At 51.6% G+C, this 19,924-nt stretch overlaps 1 protein-coding gene across 1 annotated transcript; it reads left to right on the top strand.

Moving 5' to 3' along the window:
- Positions 1–1,222: 1,222 nt before the first annotated feature.
- On the top strand, positions 1,223–6,542 carry CHAC1 (ChaC glutathione specific gamma-glutamylcyclotransferase 1). The gene is made up of 3 exons (XM_002913258.4): positions 1,223–1,683; positions 2,090–2,125; positions 2,580–6,542. Exons 1-3 carry the CDS (start codon positions 1,240–1,242, stop codon positions 2,979–2,981), a joined length of 882 nt encoding a protein of 293 aa, XP_002913304.3. The 5' UTR covers positions 1,223–1,239; the 3' UTR covers positions 2,982–6,542.
- The last annotated feature ends 13,382 nt before the right edge of the window (positions 6,543–19,924 follow it).

The following is a 19,924-nucleotide window of genomic DNA, read 5'->3' as shown; positions in this document are numbered from 1 at the left end:
CACTTCTGGAACGACTACTTACAGTGTGCAGAGAATGTTTAGTTTAAATATCTAGTTAGGGAAGCAATATTGCCCATATCGCCTGCCAGAGGGCTCACCCTGGACCTCACTAGCTGTTTCCCACAATCAGTGCTGCAGTTCCAGAGGCAGGCCTTCTCCAGGTCCCCCTTTCCAGCCACAGACATCCCCAGGGGCCAGCCTTTTGTCCCTGCTTAGGGGGTCAACTCCAGATGGCCGGCCGACCCCCCGTGGGTCAGGAGGCCAGTAGCCGAGAGAGAAAGCCGGTAGCTGCTCTCAGCTGTCTGGGAGCCTCAATCTGGCCGCCTGGCCCGCCGCATCCGGAAGCTCCCGGAATTTCTGCGCCTAGGGACGAACGCAACCATTGTTGAAGAAGTTTCATTTTAGTCAGAACTAAACCCATTGCCCTGACATAAGTGGCCTCACTTCACGGCTTCCCTCTGCGGGTTTGGACACCACCGCCAAAGTGACAGCGGTGGTGGTGGTGGCGAGCGCGCTGAAAGGCTCCACCCCAAGCCTACCTGGGCTCAGGGGGTTCCACACCTGGCCCTGGGAGTAGCCCTCACGTGAGGCCCGCAAGCTCCCGGCGCCCGCCCTGACTCAGCCTCGCAGCTTCTGCAGAAACCCTAACCAGCCCCATGACTCAGTTTCTCCATTTGCTCACGCGCGCCAACCGCGTGAGGCACCTGTGCGGAATGCAGAGGGTGCCTCCGAGGCTTCTCTACAGTATGTGCTCCCAGGCGGAGCCCCAGAGACGGGCATTTACGCCGCTCAAAGAGCTCCTTCGGGACGTGCCCTGCCCTGGCCCTGTTCATGAGTCCGTGCTGTCTGGGGTGGCATTGACCCGACCAGGTGCACCGACACGGCTGCTGGGAGACACCCGCCTGGGACACGCCGGTCGTGGTTCCTGAAGGGCATAGGCCATGGAGGGGCTGCCGAGGGGACGACCAGCGCCCGCGTTCGTGCCCACTCTCCACTGCCCGCAGCCTGACGCAATCCGATGTGCCCTTGCTGCATGCCGGAGCTGGGGAAACCTCCCCCGCGGTTGCATCACTCCTGCCAGATTTGCTACGGAGGTGGAGCCGAGCCAATCAGCGGGCGCGCTGGGCCTGGGGCGGGCCGCTCAGTTACCCACTCAGAGGGCGGCGCGGTTAACCGGGAAGCAAAACGCGAAGGTGACTGGTCAAAAGGGGTTTTGCCCCGCCCCAATCACCGCGGCATATGGAGCGGTGGACGGGGACCTTCCCGGCCGGAGGGTTTAAAAGGCGCCTCCGCCAGGGCCGCACAGCTGGAGCGACCGAGCGGTGCCAGGCCAGGTGTGCGCGTCCGTCGGTCCTTCCGTGCCCGCGCCGGAGACCAGTCTCGGAGGCCGCCGGGCCCGTCCCTGTGCCCGGCACCATGAAGCAGGAGTCCACAGCCCAGAACACCCCGCCCGCCTCGCTGCCCCTCTCACCGGCCCCCTCGCCACCCCCCTCGCCACCCCTCTCGTCACACGCGCAGCATCCCCGGGATGGCGGCGATCCCCAAGCGCTGTGGATTTTCGGGTACGGATCCCTGGTGTGGAGGCCCGACTTCGCCTACAGCGACAGCCGTGTGGGCTTCGTGCGCGGTTACAGCCGCCGCTTCTGGCAGGGAGACACCTTCCATCGGGGCAGCGACAAGATGGTGAGCGTCTGCCCATGCCCAGGGGAATGAAGGGGGTGGGGGCAGGGTAGTGGGCACTAGTGCCTAGAAGGTCCGGGACTGGGCAGAGGGTGACTCCCTGCTGGTGGGGCAAGTGTATAAACCTGCGCCTGGGGGTTGTGGCTTAAATTTCTGTGCCCAGTATTTCCCTGTGATGGCTGGAATGTGTGGTCCTATGGATCACCGTGTTGATGAATATTTCTGATTATCAGTTTGGGCCACTGCCATGGATCTGTTTCTCCTGCAGCCATGCATCACTCTCTCCACTCCCCCCTGGGTGATTGGGGCTCTCTGAGGCCTGGACCAGCAGGGTTAATAAGGGTTTCCTCTGGTACTGGTGACAGCTGATTTCTAACTTGTCTTTTTCAAAATCTGTCTTCCTCCTCAGCCTGGCCGGGTCGTGACCCTCCTTGAAGATCGTGAGGTAAGTGCCCAGGTCAAGAGAGAGACCCCCCCAGGGCCTAGCAGGGAGGGGTGCAGACAGAACTCATGGGTCCTTGGCTGTAGGCTAGATTAGATGCCTCTCAGGCGGCGGGGAGGGTGGTCTAGCTTGGTGCCTCTCACTAGAAACACCTGAGGATCTTCTTAAAATGTAGATTTTGATTTAGTGTAGGGTTGGAGGGTGGCCTGAAACTCCCATTCCTCTTAATTGTATAGATGATGCCACTGGTTCCCAAACCACTCTCAGAGTAGGAATTCTCTTGGCCTTGCAGCCAGACCACCTTGTCAAACCTTGTTAAGAAAGGGAGAAGGAGCCTAGTACATTCCTACTAGATGATTCATCAGTCTTCTGCCCACTTTCCTTCTAGAGCACAGACCTGGGGTGGGACTAGCTAGGAACTGTTTGGGGTGACCCCAATGTCCATGTTTCCTCCTAGGGCTGCACTTGGGGTGTGGCATACCAGGTTCGAGGAGAGCAGGTGAGCGAGGCCCTGAAGTACCTGAACGTGCGGGAAGCGGTGCTTGGCGGCTATGATACCAAGGAAGTCACCTTCTACCCCCAAGATACCCCTGACCAACCACTCAAGGCACTGGCTTATGTGGCCACCCCCCAGAATCCTGGTTACCTGGGCCCTGCGCCTGAGGAGGCCATTGCAACACAGATCCTGGCCTGCCGAGGCTTCTCTGGCCACAACCTCGAGTACTTGTTGCGCCTGGCGGACTTCATGCAGCTCTGTGGGCCCCAGGCACAGGACGAGCACCTGGCAGCCATTGTGGACGCTGTGGGCACCATGCTGCCCTGCTTCTGCCCCACCGAGCAGGCTTTGGCACTGGTCTGAGGGGCTGAGCCCCTGCAGGGAGTGTCCACGTAGACATGGGGCCAGGTCCCCACTCCTGTGCCCACAGTGGACTTGATACAACTGGAGCCCGCTGAAAGGACTTGGTGGGGGGCTGGGAGCTTCTCTCCCTAAGTCTCTGCCTGTCCCACCAGCTTCCAGCTCTCCTGCCTGACGCTGACTTATTACTTGAAACTATTTATTGCACCATGTTGGTGTGGTGGGCAGGGTGGGGGGCCTGCCCTGGACATAGGGGCCCTGCTGAGCGGTGCCCCACCTCAGGCACCTGGTGCCTGACCCGATTCCCCCCAGTGCTGCTACTAACCCCATACCACCCAGGCCTCTGTCTCCCCACCCCCAGACCAACCACTCTTCAGCCCTGGAAATAGACCATATGTGAAAAGTCCCAGCCTGCTGAGAAGGGACAGGAGGGAGTGAGGAGAAGGGAGCCTTATGAGAACTGAGGCACCTGTGGGTCCTGCTCACCAACCCCCACCCCCCAGGTTCCCAGGGCAGAACTGGATCTGGAGCCCGGGCACAGCTGCTGAGGCTGGGCCTGAGCCTCTTAGCCATTTGGCTGTTTCCCTGTCTGTCTGTCTGTCTCTCTGTTTGCTTGTCTGTCTTTCGGTCTGTTCCTGGGAAGCTCATCACTATGGGCCCTGGTACCTTCCCAGTCTGTCCCATACTGTTAATCCATAAACTGATCTCTTACTATCTGTGTTGTGCTAGAATGTGGTTCTTTCTTCAGATGGGCTGTTGGGGCAAGTGACGTGGTGAAGCCTTGGAAGGCACGTGGGAGGGGCAAGGGCTCCCTCTTTCTCTCCATCCCTCTCGCAGGGAGGGGGCAGCCGAGCAGGCAGGGCTGCCAGCCGGGCTGCACCACTCCACGGGCACCTTTCCCGTCTTAGTGCAGGCAAAAAATGCTCCGAGGTATGCAGAATTCGCCTGTGTGGCTCTACTTGGCAGCCCCATCCGCAGTGTACTTACCACAGACCTGGTACTCTACGTCTCCTCTCAGCTGTCCCCAGGAGGCTGGCAGGCTTGGAGGTCAGACCAGGTCTTCCTCTAGCCGCCGCCTCTTGCTGACCTGTGAGAGGAGACCCCTGGCTTCCTGCTCAAGGAGCATGTGGGTTAGAGGACGGTGGTGATGACTTCAACAATGCTGACAGCAGAGACATGTGGCCTTTTGGAGGGCCTTTTGATTTTGAGGCCAAGAGTGGCCTTTTGATTTTGAGATTCAGGTGCTTGCTAACTGTTGCCTTCTGGGGCTGTGGTGTCGGCTGTGCCTTCTCGGTTAACCTCACCTGCCAGGACTCTTGTTCACTATGGAATGAATTGCCAGGGTGCCCTCCGGGCTACTAGTTTACTCTCTGCCTGCCCCTGGCTGCTGCTCCCCCAAACCCCCACCCCCATCCCCAAGTGCAAAGCCCAGCCCCCAGCATCTCAGAATGGCCCCTCAGTGGGCTCAGCTGCTTATTCCTGGACCCGCAGAATAGGTACAGGGCCCATGTGACAGCTTTTTCATAGCAGAAGAGCCTGGCTCCACCACAGAAACATCCCTCCTTGGCCCAGTGACCTCCAGAAAACTCCTCAGCCCTCTGAGCATCAGTTTACACTGGGACACTGTGTGGTTGGTCTGGTTGCTGCTCTGTGGCTGGTGCCCTGGATTGGTCTGGATGTCCCCAGTGGGGTCAGCTCTGACCAGTTGGGCAGCCGTTGTGCCTGGTGTGTTGGTGACCTCGTGTCTTGCCATTGATGGAGTTAGTGTGGAGTTCAGCCAAGTTCTGGGAGCTCATGAGGGCAACGTGGCAGGAGGCGGCTTGGGCAGCGGCCTCCTGAGCCAGGGCAGGGCCAGACAGCCAATCGGGTGCTCACAGCAGAGCCCTACTGTCTGCTGAGTACGGGTGGGAAGGGCTGCTTGCCAGCCGTACATGGGCTCACATTCTTCAAGCCATTCGTTGAACTATTTACTAAATTGCTATATGCCAGGCACTGACCTGGGCACTGGGGATACAGCAGTGAAGCAATCTCCCTCCTTAGGGAACTCAGCCTAGAAACTCTGAATGGTGACTTTCTCTCTTCTTTTTTCTTTTCTTTTCTATTTTTTGAATGGTGACCATTTAGCATGCAGTGTGCTGTGATGGGAGGAGAAGAGGGCACTCCGCTTAGAGGGGCAGTCAGGGAAGACTTCCTGAGGGAAGGAATGATGAGGCTGAACCCTGAACTTGAGAAGGGGTCTCTGGTGAACACAGGCAGGGAACAGCCTGTGCTAGGGTGGAAAGTGAGGTCGGACCAGCTGGGACAGAGGGGACAGAGTGGTGTGGGGGGTGGGAAGTGGGACTGGACAGGGGGCAGGACCACATCCCGCTGTCTGGGCCTGGTCATCTGTGCTGCGCTGTGGAGGTGGCATTCCACCTGGGTCCATGGTGGCCGCCTGCGGATTCTGAGCAGGGAAGAGACTGCTTGAGAGGAACCCTGGCTTCTGTGTCAGGTTGGAACAGGAAGGCCAAAGACAGGCTGGGGAGAGGTGAACGCGGCCTGAGTGGAGGTGTGGCAGTGGGAATGGGGAGGGATGGATCTGAGAGTCATTCAGGGCCTGACGCTGGCAGGGGTTGGTGTGGCTGGCTGAGGGGCAGAGGGAGGGAGGGCTAGAGGGCCAGGGTTGCTGGTACAGCTGTAGGGTTGGAAGGGCAGGGGGAGAGATGGGCCCTGTGTGAGTGTGTGAGCTGGGGGTTTCTGTGTGGGGCAGAGGCATCCACACGAATGTTCAAGGAGAGTTGGGGATGTGGGTCTGCAATTCAGGAGAGAAATAAGGGCTGGAGTTAGAGATTTGAGGGCCATATACATGGAGACAGTATTTAAAATCTTGGAAGTGGAGAGAAAAGGGGGCCCAGGCCCAGCCCTGAGGTGCCCAGCCCTAGTGGCCTGAGTGAAGCAAGAATTGGAAAGAACAGGCAGCTGGAGAGGGAGGAGGAGAACCAGGGTCATGCTGCTGAATGGCCAAGGAAATACGGACACAGGAGCGTCCATTGCATGAAATGCTAGGGGGTCCTCTGTGGCTGCAGTGCGAGCAATTTCAGGAAGAGTGGCCGGAAGCCACAAGTCAGAACTGGGGAGCCTGTAGGAGGGGAAGGAGATCACTCTCAAGAAACTAGCTGCTGAGAGAGAAGCAGAGGGTTGACCAGGGTTTGAAGAGGGCATAGGAGTCTCAGGACCCCTTTACAAATTAAAAACTGAAGACCCCAGGAGTTGTTATTTACACGGAACATAACAATTGGCAACATTTTACTGTATTTGAGATTAAAATGGAGAAGTTTAAAATGTATTTATTAAATTAAAAACAAAAATCTATTACATGTTAACATATTTTTAAAGAAAAATGATTCTATTTTCTGAAGTTTTGTAAGGAGAATGGCATTGTTTTGTGTTTTTAATGTCTGGCTTGATGAAAGCAGCTGGGTTCTCATTTGTTTCTGCATTCATCTGTTGCAAATCCACCTATCATATAGTTCTGGAAAACTCCACTGTACACACTTGGAAGGAAATGACAGCAAAAAGGCAAATAACCTCTTAGTTTTACTATGAAAATAGTTTTGACCTCGCAGGCCCCCTGAGAGGGTTTTGGAGACCCCCAGGGGTCCCTGGACCATGTCTTCAGACTTCTGGTATAGCAGCATTAAAAAAAATTTTTTTTCGTTTTTGCTGGTGGGATTCAAATAGTGATGGCTAAGTGGCTAGCCCTAGGCTGCAGCATTACGGATTTCAGAGTTAACAGGGAACTCGGAAATCATCCTGTCCATCCCTCAGGGCACGCTTCTGGAGAAGCAGGAGTAGGAAGATCAGCCAGTTCAACCGCTACTGAGTCTGCAGTAGGCCACCCTCCCCCTGTGGGAGATGGAAGGCACACCTGGTCTGGGGTAGGGGCAGCTGGAGCTCCGGGGTTGGGGCAGAAGTGTCAGGTCTGGGAGGGCCTTAAAGAAGCCGCAGGAACCCAGCAGACAGCGGCACCGGCACCGACAAAGGGGTAAAGGACACAGAGTAGCAGGCTAGTAAGCAGCCCAGTGTTGGGGACAAGGCTGAGAGCTACTTTGGAGTCAGTTCATAGAGGAAGTGTTAGACTGTCTTGTGGGGAAGTGGAGTTCTGTAGTGATGTTTTTGTTTTTTCATGTGTTTTTTCTCCCACGGAGGGTCTTTGTTTTTGTTCTTTTTGTTTTGTCTACTTGGAGTGTTGTGTTCAGGCTTGGGTTTACGTGTTGTGGCAGGGAAGACGGTTTGAAGGCTGCGAGACCTGGAGGGCGCCTGTTGCAGTGTTTCAGGCAGGGGCTGGGGAGGACGGAGCCAGAACCAGGAACTGGGAATGTGAGGACACCTCATGGCAGCCCCTTGGAATTGGGAGGCAACGGGAAGGGAGGAGACTAGGGATCCCAGGGTTTTGCCAAGGTGGGGGGCATGGATAGTGTAGGGGAATATGGGTGACCCCACTCTGGCCTCTGTACCCTTCTAGGGTGGGCAGGCTCCTAGGGTTTCTCTGGGTTGCCCCCCACTGGGCCCCAGGAAGGACCACATTCCTCTGGAGGCTGTTAATTCCCTGAAGACACTGTGGTACCCATGTCAGTCATCCAAAAAGCAGAGGGTGTGGGGAGATGTACCCCGCTTTCCACAGGCCTGGCTCTGAGGAAGGTTGGGGTGCTCCAGGGTGTGAACCCAGCTTCAGTGGCCAGGGCTAGATTAGGTGAGGCAACAGTCACAGGGAGAGTGTCCCTGCAGGCCAGAGTCCTAGCACAAGGACCAGCCTCATTCGGTATGGCTAAGGTGACCACACATCCCACTGTGCCCAGGACAGGCCTACTTTAATCCTGCTGTCCTGGAATAATTATTACTCTCTCTCTCAGAAGCATCCAGGTTTGGACAGTAAATTGCATGTGACTGTGGAAACTGGGGCTGAGCGGTTCTGCTTTACTGGACGGCTGTCAGAGGAGGCTGACCCAAGCCCCGATCAGCCTTCCCTCTGTTCTCCTCGTCCTATCTCTGGACCCTCACCCCTAGCCCAGGCCCTGGGAGGCCACTCTGCTCTGCCCTTTCCTGGTTTGCCCTTGCAGAGTCCCTACCAGGCCTGCTCTTCCTGGTTTAGACCCTCAGCCTGGGCACTTCCTGGGGTGTGAGAGAGCACTTGACAGGTTCTGAAGGCTCTGCCACAGAGCTGCTCCCTGGTCACTGGCCCTTCCCCTCCTAGAGGGAGAGGGAGCCATCTGCACCCACACACCCTCTTCCTTAGTGCTGGACCTGGCACTGCACACTCACCCCTCATGCTCTGCTCCTTCCCCTGGAGCTTCAGTCCCTCCTTGGCTTTGTTCTGGATCCTGCCCCTCCCTGGACCACTGGCTCATCAGTAAGGTAAAGTCCAGTGAACGCTTCCCTTTCACCCAAGCTTCCAACCTTCCCACGGTCTGGGATCTAATGGCTTCCTATGTCCGCCCGACTGCCACTGCCCTGACATGTGCCCCCCTTCCCCGCACGGTTGTCATGTGCCCAAACAGATCCACCTTCCCATTTTCTCCCTGCATATTCATTTTCCATAATATCAAATGCACCTCTGGCTACAACCTTCTGCGCTGACAAACTTCAGTAGCTCTTGTCTGGCCCTCAGGATAAATGTCCCTGCAGCCTTAGTGCCAGCCCCATGTCTAACCCACCTCATGCAATTTCTGGCTACCAAGCTTTTGCTCCCACTGCTGTCCTTGCCTGACCACTTTGCTCATGCCTCTGATATCCTTCAGAGCTCAGTGCCAGCAGCAGGCCTCCAGAAGCTGCTGCTGACCCCGATGGCGATGCCCCTCCTCAGGCTCCCGTCCCATCTCTGTTTTGCACCCAACAGGTCATATTGGTGTGATCCCTTTGCAGGTCTGCCCCACTAAAGTGAGCCCCGCCCCCCCAACACCCCAAGGCAGGAACTGCGTGCATCCCAGTCCATACCACAGCTCTGGGGCTGCAGAGGAACTCAGGGAACCTAAGGGGAAGGGAGTTTAATTTAGAGACACTCTTCTGAAAGCAATGTCACACGTCCCTTTGGAAGGAAAGACCACATGAAAACCTCAGTCGTAGCCAAGGAAAAGTGCCAAGCTCCCTCCCCTTGCTAATATTCAATCTGAATATTTATGTGCACAGCCCAGGAATGTGGGACAGGGCATCACAAGGGCAAGGTCAGACCAGCCAGGCATGGGCAGCCCCAGCACATACCTGACTGGGTCAGGACCGACCCACACTGGTGGCTGCCATCCTGGGCTGGACACTCTTCCCCCTTAGTCTGTCTGGGAGAGGCCAGGTCGTCCTAAACATACACGAGGAGAAAGGCTACCCTTTGGCATGCAGAGTAAGGGGCACCATCTATGCCCTTGCTTCCCCTCCCGCTCTGGGCACTAAGCCAGAGGGCTGTTTGTGCCTCCCTCATGGGGTGCTGCTTCCTGTCCCCACAGGACACAGGAGAGGGAGCTTGGCCTTCCCAGGCACAGCCGGAGGGGACTGGTGATGGGGGGTGGGGTGGGGGGAAGGGCGACGGTGGCTTTCCCCCACCGCACTCGAAGCCTCCAGCCTGGCACAGCCCCTCCTGGGTCTCGTCACATTTGTGCCAGGTCAGGAGGGTGCAGAACATGAGGAGTGTCACACATGCCAGTGGCTCTGGCTGGGAGGGACGGTGAGTCCTTGGGGGTAAAAGCTGATGACAAGCTGCTTACGTGGGGTGTGAGTCATCTGCCCACAGGAGTAGGCCCTCGCCCATGGGGGGTTTCCAGAGGAAGGGAGACCCAGTTCCTGCTCACAGGACACCTGCAGCCCTGAGAGGCATGCACACGCCAAACAGACGGGAGCTGACCTGACAGGAGCCTGCAACACGCCTGTGACATGTGGGGGGCTTTCTTACCCTGTCCTGCACCCTCCAGTCTCTCGCCCTGGTAGTCCCCGCCCTGCCAGCTATGGCCTGGCTAATTCGTGACTCGAACTTCAGGGCTCAGTTGAGAGGTCACCTTCTCTGGGAAGCCTGACTTTGGGACCCTCTCATGTGTCTCTCATACCTGTGCTTTTCTCCTGCAGCCTTTTTAAAACTTTTTAAGTAATCTCTACATCCAACATGAGGCTCGAACTACAACCCCAAGATCAAGAGTCATAGGCTCGGGGCGCCTGGGTGGCACAGCGGTTGGGCGTCTGCCTTTGGCTCAGGGCGTGAGCCCGGCATTATGGGATCGAGCCCCACATCAGGCTCCTCCGCTGTGAGCCTGCTTCTTCCTCTCCCACTCCCCCTGCTTGTGTTCCCTCTCTCGCTTTCTGTCAAAAAAATAAAATCTTTAAAAAAAAAAAAGTCATAGGCTCTACTGATTGAGCCAGCCAGGCGCCCCTGTCCTGCTGCTTTGATAGCACCGTGTTTCTTGTCTGCCTCCCAGCTTCCGGCAGAGCCTGCCCACAGTAGGTGCTCACATTACATTTGCTAAATGAAAACCTCGGAGAGGCAGGCACTGGTGAGGGGAAGATGGGGGTTGGGGAGAACACTCTGGGCTGTCTCCCCGTAAGAGGGTCTATGCGGCAGTGGGCCTAAGCTGTGGAGGGGTGCCGGGGAGGGAAGGAGACAGACTGACTATGACACTCCCCACCCTGCATCCACCGGGCCCAGTCGGGGCATCCAACGGTTGTTCAGAGGCAAAGAGCGAGCACTGACCTGGGATCCGGAGGTTCCGGTTCCGGTTTTAAGCTGTGTCTCAGGCGAGGCACTCTTCCTCTCTCTCGCTCCATCCTCGCAAATGGAAAATGAAGAGCTGCCAGTTCTTGTCCAGTTCCAGTGGCTCCCCTTTTTCAGGAGAGACACGGGCTTGGGGTCAGAGAGACTAGGTTCAAGAGCCAGGCTCCCTGTGAGTCGCCTGTGAGTCCCTGGCCAGGTTATTTAGTATCTCTGAGCAGCAATTTCTTCATCTTTAAAGTGACACTGATAATCATAACTACCTCTCACATTCTTGGGACTAGATGAGCTATCAGTGAAAAACTGTACACTTGAAAGCACTGTGTGACTGTTGCTTATTATTACTATTTAACACTATTATTTTCACCAACACCTAATTAGATACTGGATTACCTCCAACCTCACTAGAGTGTCACCTGCATGGGGTCCGGAGCTCGCACCTTCCCGTTCATTGCTCTGTCCCTGGTGCCCAGCACAGAGGCTTATCTCAGGCTCTCAGAAAACAGTTGCTGGACAAATAAGCAGATAATTGAGTTGACTTGGATGAATGACTACATAAACAAACTCTGCCACTTCCCAGAGCACGGTGGTCAAGTCAGGCTGACCAGGTGGAGAGACGAAGGGAGAAAGGGGAAGGAGGCAGAGGAGGAAGGGAGCGCGCCCTGGGCTGCCCAGGCTCTGCCGAGTTGGGGAGGGCTGGTGAAGAAAAGCAAGCAGGCAATGACAGAAACAAACTTGGGGCAGTGACAGGCCGCTTCACTGCTGGGTGCCTTGCAGGAGGCCCCTCTGTATGAGCCCACTCCCTGCTCAGGGCCTCCTCCACCTCTCTCAGGCCCTGCCCTGCCAGCAAGATGGGGGAGAGGAAGGAGGAAGGACAGGCTGGCTGAAGTCACTCCATTCACTCCATTCTGGCTTGTTTACCAACAGCACAGTCCTCCTGGGTCATGACAGAGCCAGCAGCCTCTGACCCAGCTAAATATATCTCCCCTGCTGGCCAGGACCACACAACCAGCCCCTGAAGGCCAGGGACCACCCGCTTGTCCCTCTGGGCTGGGCCCTGGGCCTCCTCCTCACCCCAGAGCCCTGTGTCCCAGGGGAGCCAACGGCCAATCGCTGTCCAAACCAAATGCAATTGCTGGCTGAACCCAGGCGGTAGTTTCGTTTGGAGAGAAAAAGAGGACTTTCGGGGGGGAAAACCCTAACCATCCAGCAGTAGGACAACCAAATGGCTCACCACCTTCCATGGCATATTTGCAGTCATTGTGAATATTTAGTAAGAATATTTACTATTGTTACTTTCCATACAGTACTCTCTTAACATTACCATATAATGTTAAGAGAGAGAAAAAAAGCATACAATGTTAGGTACATAGTATGAATATAATCATGTCTTTTAAAAAGCATAGATATATGTCTGGAAGGAATCACCAGAAACTGTCAACACAGTTTGCCTCCCAGGAGGGGAACTGGAGGCCAGGGGATGGAATGGGAGAGAGACTTTTTCTTCTTACGCCCTTTTGTATGTTTCTGATTTTGAATGATATAAATTTATTACTTATTCATAAGTAAATGAATCAAATATATAATAAAATACAATGCAGGTTTGAAAAAAGAAAAGGGGCCCATGCATAAAGCAGTGGTAGAAACAACCCTGAGCAGTTAAGAGTACTTATTTGGATGGTGGGCCATGCAGGGGGCTCCCTTTCCCACCCAGAGGAAAAGCTGGCCTGACGCCCAGGTAAACCAGAACATCAGCCTTCCAAGAAGCAGGGACCCTATCAATGCTCGGAATCTAACTTGAGGCATGAAAAAGGACGTATCTAGCTTAAACTAGCTCCCCAAGGTATGCGAAATGCCAGCCCATGCCTTTGCCTGAAGTACAGCTTCTCTAGAGTCCCCTTGAAAATGTTATTGTATGTGTGTAGGGGTGGGGGGTCCTATGTTACTTCATCACGTGAACCAAATCGAAACAGGGAGACACCTTGTAAGAAAGCTTTTATTCTCGGAAGTATTTCTTCTTGCTTTTGAGTTGTTTTTTTTTTTTCCCCTGAATTCCCCTAAGAAAGATTTACTTCATTTATTAATAATTATATATCAAATAATACATAACCACAGTGGGAAGTTTAGAAAATACAGAATGGTAGGGGCACCTGGGTGGCTCAGTCGTTAAGCGTCTGCCTTCGGCCCAGGGCGTGATCCCAGGGTCCTGGGATCGAGCCCCGCATTGGGCTCCCTACTCTGCTGGGAGCCTACTTCTTCCTCTCCCACTCCCCCTGCTTGTGTTCCCTCTCTCGCTGGCTGTCTCTCTCTGTCAAATAAATAAATAAAATCTTAAAAAAAAAAAAGAAAATATAGAATGGTAGAAAGCATTAAAAATTCATTTACAGTTCCGCCATCCAGGAAACCTTCCTTCCTTCTAGTCTGCCCTCTTACTACTCTATTAAAAGCCTACCTTCTAACCAGGGGAACTGAGTGAGGGGGCTACAGAAGCTCTCTGCACCACCTCTGCAACTTCTCTGTGAACCTAAAATCACTTCTATGTAAAAAGTTTATTAGTAAACAAAAATTTTTTAAAAACCTGCATTACATACATAAGCAAGTGAAAAGACCCATCTGATCACACTTTCCTACTTTGTGTCCTACTTTTTCGCCTAAGATTAAATTGTGAGGCTTTTCCTATGTAATCAAATATTCTTGAAAATATGCTTTGTGACGGCTACCTAATATTCCATCATAGCAATGTACAGAAATTCACATAACCAATCCTATAGTTTCTATCAGGGTTGTTTCCAATCTTTTGCAAGGTTTGATTATACTGCTATGAACCTCTTAGGTTAATTGCATACAAAAGAAAATCCAGTTCAAGTGGGCTTAATTAAGCCAAATAGGATTTACTGACAAAACCCAAAAGTTAAAAGGGAGCTTCCGGCAAGGCTCAGGGCTTTTTTTGCTTCTTTTCTCACCTCACCCTCAGCCCCTGGTCAATACAATTCAAGTTCACACCCTGGGGGTGGAAGAGAGGGCTCAGGGCCAGTTTCCCTCTGGCCAATGTTTGACAAGATAGCCAGGAGGGAGGGGGACTAGGCTCTGATTGCCTTGGGCCTGGCCTCTGGCCCACCCTTGCCTAGGTCATTGTGGCAGGGTGTGGGGGGAGGTAAGGTCTACCCCTGTGGCTTTTGCACAAATGCAGAAAGGGAAAATGCAAGCAAGACAGCCAAAGAATGTCCTCTGCAGTCTGGCTACTCAGACTCGGGGTCTGAGAACCAGCAGCCTCCACATTGTCTGGAACTAATTGGAAATGAGGAAATCTAGGGACCTCCACACATCTACTGAATCTCCGTCTGCATTTTAATAAGAACCCCACTCAGGAGATTGTTTGCGCATGAAAACTGAGAGGACCTGCTCTGCAGCAAACTTGACAATCCCCTGAAAATAGATCCCTAAAACTAGAGTGCCTGGGTCAAAGGGTGTGGATATTTCTACAATTTATGATAAATATGGTCAAACTGTCCTATGTAAATCAGGCTCTATCACTCTACATTGGCCACCCTGCGATCTGTGTGTGTGAGGCCTAAAGCTTAAGCCAATTTGGGAAAACCTGAATCTTTAAGAAAAAAGAATACAGGGTTATCTGGGTGGCTCAATCGGTTGACCCCAACTCTTGATTTCCGCTGGGGTTATGATCTCAGAGTCGTGGGATCCAGCTCCCCACCCCCCCCAAATCTGGCTCCGTGCTCAGTGGGGAGTCTGCTTAAGGATTCTCTCTCTCCCTCTGCCCCACTCCCCCGCTTGCACATGTGTGTGCCCTCTCTCAAATCTTTTTTAAAAAAAGAATATAAAATTAAGTACAAAAGTGAACATTTAGAATAAAAAAGCTGAAAAATATCTCAAAAATGGTAAAATAACATTATTTTAAATTAACAATAGCTTGAAACATATGAAACTGCCATATTTATAGGTAAAAAAGTCACACATGGCTAATAAACAATTTCATGTTGTTCAAACTAACACTTTTCCCCTACATTTTTGGCTGTATTGTTCTCCCCACCCAACAGCTTTATTGAAATGTAATCCACATACCACACAGTTCACCCTTTAACTTGTATAATTCAGCGGCTCACAGAGGTACGCAACTACCACCACAGTCAACTTTGGAACACTTTCATTAACCCAAAAAGAAACCTCACATCCCTAACCTGTTACCACCCAATGCCCCAGCCCTAGGCAACCACTGAATCTACTGTCTGTCACTATCGATTTGCCTATTCTGGACATTTCACAATCATATAATATATGATCTTTGGTATTTGGGATCTTTCACTTAACGTTTTCAAACTTCATCCACGTCGTAGCACATGTCAGTACTTTAATCCTTTTTATTGCTGGTAATAATGCACTGTATGGACAGAACACACAGTATTTATCCATTCATCAGTTGATGGACATTTGTTTTTTTTCTTTTTTAAAAAGATTTTATTTATTTATTTGAGAGAGAAGGAGAGCACAAGCAGGGGTAAGGGACAGAGGGAGAGGGAGAAGCAGACTCCCCGCTGAACAGAGAGCCTGATGTGGGGAGTCGATTCCAGGACCCTGGGATCCTGACCTGAGCTTGAAGGCAGACGCTTAACAGACTAAAACACCCAGGCACCCTGAGTTGTTTCTACTTCTTGGCTATTATGAATAATGCTGCTGTGAGCCTTTGTGTACAGGTTTTGTGTGAATGTGTTTCATTTCTCTTGGGTTTATATGGAGAAATGGAATTCCCAGGTCACATTATTAGTCAAGGCTCTCCAGAGATACAGAACCAGTAGGTCTATCTATCTAATAATTAACATAGAGATAGACAAGACAGATCTAGAATAACTGGCCCATGTGATTATGAAAGCTGACAAGTCCCAAGAACTGCATGATGTGCCAGCAAGCTGGGGACCCAGGAGAGCCAATGGTGTAGTTAGGCCTGGGAGTTGGCAGGAAGAGTGAATGTTTCATTTCCAGTCCGAAGGCAGGAGAAAGCCAACATTCCAGTTCAAAGGCAGTCAGTGAGGACTAATTCTCTCTTACTGGAGGGAGGGTGAGACTTGTTCTATTCAGGCCTGCAATTGATTGAAGGAGGCCCACCTACTGAATGAGGGTAGTCTGCTTTCCTCAGCCTATTGACTTAAATGTTCAGCTCATCCAAAAACACCCTCATAGAAACACCAGAACAATGTTTGACCAAGTGTCTGGGTACCCTGTGGCCCAGTCAAATTGATAAGTAAAACCAACCATCAGAGTAATTCTATGTTGAACTTTTTTAGGAACTGCCCAACTGTTTTCCAAGGCACCTGTGACATTTTATGTTACCTCCTGCAGTGAATGATTCTGATTTCTCCACATCCTCATCAATACTTATTATCAGATGGCTTTTTAATTGTAGTTATTCTAGTGGGTATGGAGGGCTGCATATTCTTTGATGGCCTTTTCAAGCAATAATGATATTGCAATTGTACTTTCTGTAGAAAAAATAGGAAGAAAATACCTTCTTATAAATTATTTAAGTAATATCTACACCAGCGTCGGGCTTGAACTCATGATCCTGAGATCCACTAAAGCCACTGGGCTCCTCTGACTGACCCAGCCAGGTGCCCTGAAAATGTTTAATATACATTTTTTTATGGATCGTTTTGGGAAGTGTCCCATTGCTACCTCTGTGACTTCCCCAGAGATGCCTGTCAGGCGAGGCATTGCTCACTGATCTCAGTAAACATGGTTTCCCATGGTCCAGCCAGCCAGGGCCTTACTGTTTGGGTGCCACCCACCATGCCAGTTCCTGGAGGGCTTGTCGGCTGTGAATCCAAGGTCAAGCTGGAACAGTGTCTTGTTCAGATCATTCTCCTTGGGGTTAACAATGGGATCTGAACACTGGATGAAGGCCAAGGTCACAGTTTCACTAGAGGTTAAAGAACAGCCCCAGGACCACCTCTTCCAAAGCCAAGGGGTTCCCCCAGGCTGAAGCAGTGTTCCATGCCATCTGTGCAAAGGAGGCCCCTCCAAAGTGAGGTGTCCTGAAGCTTAAACTGTAATATCTCACAGTAAATCAGCCTCTGCTTCTACCAGGAGTTTGTGACAAGGCCCATTTCCTCGTGTATTTCCTAACTCCTGCAACTGTCATTTAAAAACAAATCTCAGGGGGCGCCTGGGTGGCACAGCGGTTAAGCGTCTGCCTTCGGCTCAGGGCATGATCCCGGCGTTATGGGATCGAGCCCCACATCAGGCTCCTCTGCTATGAGCCTGCTTCTTCCTCTCCCACTCCCCCTGCTTGTGTTCCCTCTCTCGCTGGCTGTCTCTATCTCTGTCAAATAAATAAATAAAATATTAAAAAAATAATAAAAATAAAAAATAAAAACAAATCTCAGGGGCGCCTGGGTGGCTTAGTCGGTTAAGCATCCGACTCTTGGTTTCGGCTCAGGTCATGATCTCAGGGTCATGAGATGGCGGGGCTCCATGCTTAGCAGGGAGTCTGCTTCTCTCCCTCTCTCCCACTGCCCCTCTCCCAGCTCTCACACGTGTACTCTTTCTCTCTCTCTAATGAATAAGTCTTAAAAAAAAAAAAAATCTCAGGGGTGCCTGGGTGGCTCAGTCAGTTAAGCAACTGCCTTGGGCTCAGGTCATGATCCTGGAGTTCTGGGATCGAGCCGCATTGAGGTCCCTGCTCAGCAGGGAGTCTGTTTCTCCTTCTGCCCCTCACCCTGCTCGTGCTATCTCTTGCTCTCTCTGAAATAAATAAAATCTTAAATCTCAGGGGAGCCTAAATGGTTCAGTGAGTTAAGCATCTGCCTTCAGCTCAGGTCATGATCCACTAAAGGGTCCAATGACTGAGCCCTGTCTCAGGCTCCCTGCTCAACGAACAGTCTGCTTCTCCCTCTCCCTCTGCACACCTACCCAATGCTTGTGCTCTTTCAAGTACTCTCTCTCTCAGATAAATAAATAAAATCTTAAAAAAAATATATCTTAAAAAGAAAAAACAACAAATCTCAGACATTCTGATAGGAAAAGCTTAGAATCTCATTATTTTATTTTGCGTACCTTTAACTATTGAGGTTGAACATTTCCCTGTATGATTATTAACATTTGCACACGTGTGTGCATTTTCTATGCATGTACGTCACATAGAAGGTGCTTCATTAATAAATCCTGAATAAATGGCTTTGCCCATTTTCCTTTGGAGTGCTGTGTCCAAGACTAACAGCCGTCCATTCAAATCTATTCTCTTTTCTTGTTACTGTACAGCAGCTTCCTTTGCAGTTAGGCGGGTCTTTGGGTCTATAGCTTGTTCTGAGAATGTGAGCCACCAAAGTGCTATAAGCCACTTAAGGATCTAACTCTTGGGGCGCCTGGGTGGCACAGCAGTTAAGTGTCTGCCTTCGGCTCAGGGAGTGATCCTGGTGTTGTGGGATCGAGCCCCACATCAGGCTCCTCCGCTATAAGCCTGCTTCTTCCTCTCCCACTCCCCCTGCTTGTGTTCCCTCTCTCGCTGGCTGTCTGTATCTCTGTCAAATAAATAAAATCTTAAAAAAAGAAAAAAAAGGTCCTAACTCTTAAGATAGCAGGTGAACCTCCTCCCTAGCTTTCCCCCCTCTTATGTTTTTGCAAACCAGCATTGACCATGCAGATGAGGACAACGCACGGAGGTAGCAAGAAACAAGATGAAAGGAACCTGGAACCTTAAATGATTATGTAGAACAGATATGAATTCAAACTCTTATGTGAGAGAAATATGGATTTATAGCTTATTTGAGCCATTGCATTTTGGGGTCTCAGTTACAGCACTGCGTGCTATCCTAACCAATGTAAGCAATGATATTATTTGGTTAGAGGATTTATGGCCCAACCAGTGGACATCTGCAATTAGTCCTTAGGGATGACCAGCCTGTTCCCATAAAGATGAAGCACAGGGCAGTGGAGATCAGGAGATCAGGTTCAATGACACTGGCCTTTAAGATCACCCATTTCATTTTCCTTGCCCTCCCTAAGCTCGGGTAGGTGATGGACTACTTTTGCTCACATTGCCTTTGGATTGCTTCTGAGAGTGAGCATGCACCAAGCTACTGCCTAGACCCCTTGGCAGAGCTGTTCCTAGTTATTTAAGTTAATCAATACTTTTTTTTTTTTTTGGTTTTTAAGAATAAAAAAAAAAGGAGAAAAAAAATACAGACAATAAGCTTTAGAGAACTGGTTAAAAACCAGAACACACTCATCTAAGGCACTTGGCTTATCCAGAACGAAGGTATTGGAGGCCAGCGGAGGGCCAGAAGGCAGGCCAAACAGGGGGCATGCATTGAAGATCAATTACTTTATTCCTAGGAGACCCCTTGATTCCTCCTTCAGAGTACTTTCATTAGCTCAGAAGTTCCAAATTAGGTAAAATGGTTTCCAAGCCCCCCCGAATTTGGAAAAAGTAAATTAGGAGAGGGCTACCTCATATTGGCACAAAAACAGTGAGGGGGCACAGGTCCTATTCACAGTAGACTTAAGAACTGTGTAGCTGTTGGGGTCAGCTAGCGCTGGGCACATGGTAGTCACACCGCAGTGAGCCTGAGCACCAGATTGTCACATGACCCAGGTCCTCAGGACATGTTAAGGTATGTTTAGTACGGTGTGTTTAAGCAGTGACATTCCTAAAATCTCTTAAAAGTTCTAACCAAGATAAATTCTGGTGCTTCAAAGGGTTAAATGTCAGCTCTCTCAAAGACTTAGCTACTCAGAATAGAACGATTCTGGGTAACAGAGTTTATGCTGCCCTTTCGAAATCCACTGGACTGAGGGCAAACTGAGACCACTGAAGCCACACTGCCCCAACAGCCCACTGGATCTGAGCCCTCCACCCTCCACCCCCACCTTCCTCAGACATTCCCAGGCAAGTGGCACCAGGACTCCAAGGGGACAAGGTACGGAGCCACCCAGAATCTTCCAGGACCCCTCACCTGGGAATTGGGAAGGGAGCCCTTCTTCCCTTCTCTGGTGGAAGGAAGAGACCCAGGTGGGCTTGATTCAGGTGGGGTTTGTGGTTGCGTGATGGTGGTGGAAGAGTTAAGACGTTCAGAATGCTCCTGGGTATTCTCCCATAGAGCTGCTCTCTGGGGTCACCAGCTGGGGCTGGGGAAGCTTAGAAAACTCTCCACTGTCTCCTGTGACTCTGACCCTCTGTGCCTCTGCTTCCTTTTTGCCTTGGGAGGCTGCTACA

This window comes from Ailuropoda melanoleuca, chromosome 5 (genome assembly GCF_002007445.2).
Source record: "Ailuropoda melanoleuca isolate Jingjing chromosome 5, ASM200744v2, whole genome shotgun sequence".
Classification (NCBI taxonomy): Eukaryota; Metazoa; Chordata; class Mammalia; order Carnivora; family Ursidae; genus Ailuropoda; species Ailuropoda melanoleuca.
Note: the sequence above shows the minus strand (reverse complement) of the source record. Positions and strands in the feature narration are given on the sequence as shown.

Coding starts and splice junctions, on each gene's coding strand:
- CHAC1 (XM_002913258.4), top strand. CDS start 1,240: ATGGAGCGGTGGACGGGGACCTTCCCGGCCGGAGGGTTTAAAAGGCGC. Junction 1,684..2,089: donor ATCGGGGCAGCGACAAGATG/GTGAGCGTCTGC, acceptor CTTCCTCCTCAG/CCTGGCCGGGTCGTGACCCT. Junction 2,126..2,579: donor CCCTCCTTGAAGATCGTGAG/GTAAGTGCCCAG, acceptor GTTTCCTCCTAG/GGCTGCACTTGGGGTGTGGC.